A 7,941-nucleotide genomic window follows, 5' to 3' on the forward strand; every position below is an offset into this window, starting at 1 on the left:
GCTGGCACAATTGGATGAGGGTGTGTAGAAGACTGCAGATAGACCCATGTCTGTCGCCATGCACAAAACTCAAGTCCAAATGGATCAAAGACCTCAACATCAATCCAGCCACATTGAACCTCTTAGAAGAGAAAGTAGGAGGTACCCTTGAACAAATTGGTATAGCAGACCGCTTCTTGAACATAACTCCAGGGGGACAGACACTGAAAGAAACAATTAATAAATGGGACCTCTTCAAACTTAGAAGCTTCTGTAAGGCAAAGGACACAGTTGACAAGACCAAACGGCAGCCCACTGACTGGGAAAAGATTTTCACTAATCCTATATCCGACAAAGGGCTGATCTCCAAAATATACAAAGAACTCAAGAAACTAGTCAACAAAACACCAAATAACCCTATTAAAAAATGGGGTACAGAACTGAAGAAAGAATTCTCGATGGAGGAAATCAAAAAGGCTGAAAGACACTTAAGAAAATGCTCCACATCCTTAGCTATCAGGGAAATGCAAATCAAAACAACTTTGAGATACCATCTTACCCCTGCCAGAATGGCTAAAATTAGAAACACCAGTGATGACTTATGTTGGAGAGGATGTGGAGAAAGTGGAACACTCCTCCACTGCTGGTGGGAGTGCAAACTCATACAGCCACTTTGGAGATCAGTATGGCGGTTCCTCAGGAAAATGGGAATTAGTTTACCACAGGACCCGGCAATCCCCCTCTTAGGCATATACCCAAAGGATTCACATCAATGCAACAAAGACATCTGTTCAACTATGTTCATAGCAGCACTATTTGTAATAGCAAGAACCTGGAAGCAACCTAGATGCCCTTCAATTGAAGAATGGTTAATGAAGATGTGGCACATCTACACAATGGAATACTACTCTGCAGAAAAAAATAATGGTATCTTGAAATTCGCAGGCAAGTGGATGGCACTTGAAGAAACCATCCTGAATGAGGTAACCCAGTCACAAAAAGAGGAACACAGTATGTACTCACTCATATATGGATTTTAGACCTAGATCAAATGATCATCAGCCTATAATTCACATCACCAGAGGAACTAGGATACAAGTTGTATTCTAAGAGATTCATATAAAGTCCCTCACAGAACTGGGAAGGGACAAGTCCCCCAGACCTCAGGTATAGTGGGGGAGGACAGCTAATGGAGAGAGAAGTAGGAGAAAATGAGAGGGAGGAGAGGAAGGCATGTGCGACCAGGAGGATTGAGCCTGGTTAGGAATGGAAAATAGGAAAGAGAGAGAGAGACAGAGACAGAGAGAGAGAGAACATAAAAGAGGGAGCCAATATTGGTTTGAAGATAAAGTTGAACACAAAGAAAGGTCGAGGGAACTACAAGACTGCTCCCAACTAACAATCTCAGCTTCCGTGGAAAGGCTATCATAAATGCCCTTCCCGGAGAGTGAGATCAACAACTAACTTATCCATGGAGTCCTCAACTAATGCCTGTTGAAAACAGGAGCAAACACCCATACATAAACACTGAGTCAAACTAGAACCCAGAAGCAGATGGAGAGGACAAGACCATGCGGTAGAAGTACATAGAGACAGCTTACCTGAACAAGGAGGAGCTAAGGGCCACTAGACTGATAGCTGGGAAGCCAACAGGGGTCTGACTCGGACCCCCCTGAATATGGGTCTCAGCCAGAAGGTCTGAGCAGTCTAAGAGACCTCAGACAGTGGAGCCAGGATGTATCCCTGGTGCACAAAAGGACTTTGCAAACATATCCCCCATGGAGGGATAACTGCCTTATTCTAGAGATAGGAGAGAAGCCCTAGTCCCTACTTCACAGGACCTGTCAGATCTACATGACCCCAACTGGATGGCATTCCCCTACATATTGTATTGTGGTGGGGGGTTGGGAGGGGAGGGTGTTTAGAGTGCATGGGAGAGGGTAGAGAGGGCAAAAGGGAGGGAAGGAGGGAGGGAGGGCTTGGGGGGAGGGAGGGAGGGAGGGAGAGGGAACTGGGATCGACATGTAAAATAATAAAAAAAAAAAAAAAAAAAAAAAAAAAAAAAAAAAAAAAAACGCTTTGACTCCAAAATTTAAGTTGAAGAACAAGTTACTGGGGAAAAGTATTTCTATTTTTGTTTCCACAAAAAATGAAAAGATGTGTATTCCTTCCAGACTAATGTGGTTTGATCACACCAGACCGCCTGAAACAGAGTACAAGCTGATCCTACATTCCAAACAGCTGGACAAAACAGCCCTACAGACTACAGCTAGGATATCTGAATCTTCTTCGAATCCCCCAAGACAGCGCCCCTTACCAGCAGGAAGTAGTTTGGAAAGAACGACGCCCAAATTCCCAAATATTGTGTATAAATGTTTGTTTTCATTTAATTGGACTTTGTTATATAAAATTAAATAAAAAATACTCTATATGCATTAAAAAAAAAGAGGTCTGGACCCTTGCTCCAGTAAGATAAGACCACATGGAAACACTTACATTGATAGAAATTGGGTTAATATTTAAGACAGAACTAGCAAGTAAAAAACTCTTGCCAGTGGCCAACAGCTTTATATCTAATACAGTGTCTCTATGTGTTATTTTGGGACTGATGCAACTCTGGGACCAGGCTAACTGGAAACTGCTGTAAGCATGCTGGTACATTCCTTTAATCCCACTCAGGAGGCAGAGGCAGGCAGATCTCTATGAGTTCAAGGCTAGTCTGTTTTATGTAGTGAATTTTAGGCTATCTAGAGAGATCCTATCTCAAAAATAAATAAATAAATAAAATAAAACAAAACAAAAATCTCTAAAGACTAAAGAAAGTTACTATTTATAGTTTTATAGACTACTTGATAAAATTGTGAACTAGTTTATAAATTTACTAGAAATAAAATTCTATATTCACAAAAGGTTGTGTTGATCACCTTGAGATATTTTCCAAATACCATGTGTTGCTAATTCTAAGAATGGGCCATGAAGTCTAATATCTGTTACCACATAGTATTTGAGATGGAGTTTTGGACAATTTTTTAGACGGGTTTCAATCTGTAGCTCAGACTGGCCTCTAGCTTGTGATGGTCTTTCTGCCTCTGCCTTTCAGATGCTGACAATACAAACTGTGTCCTCCACACCTGGGTACTACTACATTGCTAAACATGTTTTCTATGATATTTTCCATTAAACTAATGCATTATTATAGATTTTTATAAACATTTTAAATACCATTTTGAACAGTAGGAATTGCTAATTAACTTAATAATGATGATACATTTTCAGTATAGAAATTGAATTACTTTTATCTATGTGTGAGGGAGAGGTGCTATACAGACAGTAATGAGTTTCCAGTTCATTTTTTACTTCTTGCTTGTTAAGACTAAAACCACATCTGGGGGGAGACTGGGCTTGTAAGCGGCCACAACAGTACCAGAAACATATATACACTTAAAACATTTTCTAGCTCAAGAAAAATACTCATTTTATAATTTGTTCATGAAATTTGGAATTAAAATACATTTTCTGGATATTTAGAAATGCCAAAGTTTGTTTGTTTTTAATTTGGGGAGACAAGATCTCATTATATAGCCTTGATTTTCCTGTAACCCATTATGTAGACCAGGCTGGCCTTGATCTAACTACCTGCCTCTGCCCCATGAGTGCTAGGGTAAAAGACATGCATCACCACACCTGGATTAAACACATTTAGTTCTATGCTGAAGAAATTCAAAGTAAATGAAAACCTAGAAAGTTACAAAAGTGATGTTCCCTCATATCACAACACAATAAAGACTATATAAACCTAGCTAGCATAACACTAAATGGGAAAAGTAGAGCTCATTTCCTCCCAATCTGGAACTGCAAGGGTGCTCATTTTCTCTATTCCTATTAAATAAAGTCCTTAAGTTTTGATGGAGCAGTACAATAAGGGAAGTCTATAAATGGGATAGAGCTCAGAAAAGAAGATGTTAAACTATTCCTGCTTGCAAATTATATGATTCTATACTTAAAGGACCCTAATGTTTAAAACATGCTGGATCTGATAAACACTTTCATTAAAATAGCCGAATACAAAATCAGTAGTTTTTATATGTATACTAAAAACAAACTTACTAAGAAAAAAAAAGTCAGCAAAAATATACCACTCACAGTAGCCTCAGAACAAGCTACAGTAAGGACTTCCCTGGCAACACATGTCTCCTGGTGCAATAGAGGTACAAATATCAGGGGAGCAACCAACCACTTTCTGACTGGATTGAAATACCACTCCACAAGATAAAACCCATACCTAGCACTATTACCAGGCCAAGAACCAAAGTCTAGCCTGGTCATAGCCCCTGGGGAGAACCTACTACTATTAAACAGCTAAACTGATGTATTAAATTATCTCATAGTGATTTACCATTATATGAACAGATTAATGGATTTTTTTAAACACTTATCTGAGAAGCTTTTATTTGTGGTAGATGGTGATTACACAGAGATCCACAACTGGCCAAGATGCAGAGAATAAGAGACAGTAGACTGCTCATCCCCAAAAGGAACATGTGTACCACATCCTCACCCATCTTAATACTTAAGAGGAGGCAGAAGGGGTGTAAAAGCCCAGAGGTGGTGGATGATAACAATGAAACTTCTTCTGGACATAGCAAAGCAGCTGTGAATTCGAAGTCATAGCGTTTGTGACAGTAGGTATGAGACTTGTGCAAGCCCAAGCCAAGACCAAATCCCAGCATGGAGCAGGAGTAGAGAACACAATCCCAGCACTAGCCATGGGACAATTGGCAATTATTAGCTGCTGGGACGGTTAGAGTCAGTTTTCTCTAAGAGTGTAGCCCCTGGTAAGGGGACCACTCTTCCATGAAGCCCACGCATCCAAGAATGTTTGGTTAGCACAAATTTGCCTTGAAGGCTTGTTATTTGGGTTTTTATTGGTTTTGTTTAAAAGGACACAAGGTTTGGTAGTGTACTGGCTAGTTTTATGTCAACTTGATACACACACAAGAGTCATAAGAGAGAGGGAGTCTCAATTGAGAAAATGACTCCATATGATCCAGTTGTAAGGCATTTTCTTGATTAGTGATTGATGCAGGAGGCCCCAGGCCATTGTAGGTAAGACCACCTCCTGGCTGATAGTCCTGGGTTCTACAAAAAATCAGGCTGAACAAGCCATGAGGATCCCTCCAAGGCCTCTGCATCAGCTTCTGTCTCCAGGTTCTGGCTGCATTTGAGTTCCTGTCTGGACTTCCTTTGATGATGAACAGTAATATGGAAGTGTAAGCCAAATAAACCCTTTCCTCCACAACTTGCTTTTGGTCATGGTGTTTCATCACAGAAATAGTAACCCTAATATGGGTGGGTAAGAAAGGAGAGTAGATCCAAAAAGAGCTAGGGGGTCTAATATTATGAAAACACATTATATAAAAGTTGAATCTCTTAAATAACAAATAACATGTTTTTTAAATAAGAAGTTCTCATACAAAGTGTAAGAATAAACCTAACTGCTGGAAGATGGCAGTGCACGCCTTTAATCCCAACACTGAGGAGGCAGAGGCAGGCAGGTCTCTGAGTTTGAGGCTAGTCTGGTCTACAGAGTAAGTTCTAGGAGAGCCAGGACTACACTACACAGGAAAAAAAAAAAAACTTTCTAGAAAAAAAACAAACAAAACAAATCAAAACAAAAACAAGCAAACAAAAAAGAATAAACCTAACCAAGAAGGTAAAAGACTTCCAGACACTGAACCAAGAATCTAAAGAAGATGCTAGATGATGGCAAGCCTTTCATGGAATGGCAGAATTAACATTGTGAAAATGTCTGTGATACCAAAGGCAACCTACAGATCAATACAATCCTCATCAAAATTCCAGCAACGTTCTTCACAGATCTAGAGGAGAAAAATCCTAAAATTCATATGTAAACACAAAAGACCATAAATAGCCAAAGCTACTCCTGGCAGAAGGAACACAGCTGGAAGCGTTGATCTTGAAACATACTACAGAGCCATAGTGATAAAAAACCATCGTCATATCAGCATAAAAACAGACATGTAAACTAAGGGAATATAGCAGAAGACTAGATGGGGAAATCAGTGTGGAAGCATCTCAAAACATTAAAAGCACATCATAATATATATATATAATATCTTAAAAACACAGCATAATCCAAGGCATCAGCCCAAAGGTATCCCATTCCAAAGATATTTGCCCATTCATTCATTGCTGCTCTAGTCACAATAGCTAAAAAATGAAATCAACCACCTGCATGTACCTCAACAGATGACTGATAATGAACACCTACATATTCATGATGGGATATTATTCAGCCCTAAATAAAAATAAAATATGTAAGAAATGGATGGAATGGAAAAACATTATATTGAGGAAACCTAGACTCACAAAGACAAACATTGTGGATTCTACCTTACACGTAGATCCTAGCCTCCAACTGTTAAATAAGTGGATTCAGGTGGGAGTAAAGGCAAAGTATAAGAAGGGTCCCATGAGACAGGGGAGAAAAGAGGCTTTAGAAAAAGGGATTGAAATGATAGAAGAAACTGGAAGGGAGAATACTGGAGGCCGCAGCAAGGAAGGGGGAACACAGATGAGAAGGGGAAAGTCAAAATGAAATAACTTACCATTGAAATGGCTATTTGTAAGCTTATTTTTAAAAATAAACACTTTCAAAAAGAAAAGTTAAAAATAATGAATAAAATATGACTCCTTGGAGTTAATTTAACTTAAATATAGCTCCTTCTTTTGGTTGCTATGCGAATGCAGAAAAGTACAAAGGATGAAATGGCTGTGATGGATGCAAACAAATAGCTTGACATTCTATCAACACACACTAAAAACCCACAAGAAAACAACAAAGATTCTAAAATGGTACTCCTTGCAGCATTAATTAAAATGCAAAACCCTCAATTCATTAGAAAAATCTAGTGGGCGTCGTGCAGCCATTAAGCTGTGATTTGGGAGAACACCCTTTACATTATAATTACTCATGTTTGACAAAGTGTTCTATTCCTTCTAAGAATTCCACACCTAATAGAGCATGATCTCTCCTGAAGAAGTGAAGTCTACAATGACAACATGCCCCTACATCTGTGCAGCATTGCATACTTTAAATTGCAGGAATCCTTTTTGCACGCCAGTGTTTCCTGCTGTGAGTGTGGCCTTGTATTTCTTCTTGCTGACTGCTCTTCTTGAAGGCTACTAAGTTTATAGTCCATGTTTGTATTTTTTCCTGTAAATAGATCACAATGATGGCCTTCAAGTTCTGTTACTCCTTCATTTGAGTCAGCTACAACCTGCATTTCCAAAAGCCTTCCAGGATCTACATTAAGAAGAAAACATACCTTTAAAAATGCACTCATGTAGAGGCCATTTCGATATTTGCTAAGTCATAACTGAGTCAGCATGCACCAAGTGCCTAAGTCCTGCAGATAAAGCCCTGGCATGTTTTAAGGGTCACTCGTCAGGAGCATTCATTTACTTAAAGCCATTTTGCTTAAGGATGTGGTTTGACAAATATCTTTGTGAGTATGGGGGGGGGGCTAATTTTGTACTGGGCTTACCAGTTCATAGTTAATGTCTTCAACACAAGGTCTCCAAATATTACAACTGAAAAGTCATGTTTTAAAACCTTTCCTCTTGCACTCAGAATAGAAGTAAGGCTTATTCTTTCCTCCTTTTTGGGACTAAATCCCACATATCCTTACACAGGTGCTTGAGAAGTAAAATATGATGGCTATGATAGAAGTTCACAGTATAACATTTGTGTAATCATATACAGCAAAGTGTGGGGTTAAGCCAAGGCCTTTCTGCAGTTCTTCCCCAGAGGGACCTATGGCCTTTACAAGGGTAACTATACACTGGGGGAAAGGAACTGATCAGACTTTTCAGTCTATTGGATACTAGTTCTGAGTTGATGCTGATTTTAGGAGGTCCCGAGAATCACCGTGTCCCTAC

At 39.3% G+C, this 7,941-nt stretch overlaps 1 protein-coding gene across 1 annotated transcript in view; it reads right to left on the reverse strand.

Annotated features, from left to right (window-relative positions):
* LOC127237377 (coiled-coil domain-containing protein 144A) overlaps window positions 1-7,215 on the reverse strand; it is a 46,910-nt gene extending 39,695 nt beyond the window's left edge. Inside the window, exon 1 of the mRNA XM_051205613.1 lies at window positions 7,093-7,215. Coding sequence (XP_051061570.1) covers window positions 7,093-7,202 — 110 coding nt within the window. The 5' untranslated portion in view covers window positions 7,203-7,215. The remainder of the gene's footprint in view (window positions 1-7,092) is intronic.
* Between the last annotated feature and the right edge of the window lie 726 nt (window positions 7,216-7,941).

The sequence above is a fragment of the Phodopus roborovskii genome, unplaced genomic scaffold (assembly GCF_943737965.1).
Source record: "Phodopus roborovskii unplaced genomic scaffold, PHOROB, whole genome shotgun sequence".
NCBI classification, from domain to species: domain Eukaryota; kingdom Metazoa; phylum Chordata; class Mammalia; order Rodentia; family Cricetidae; genus Phodopus; species Phodopus roborovskii.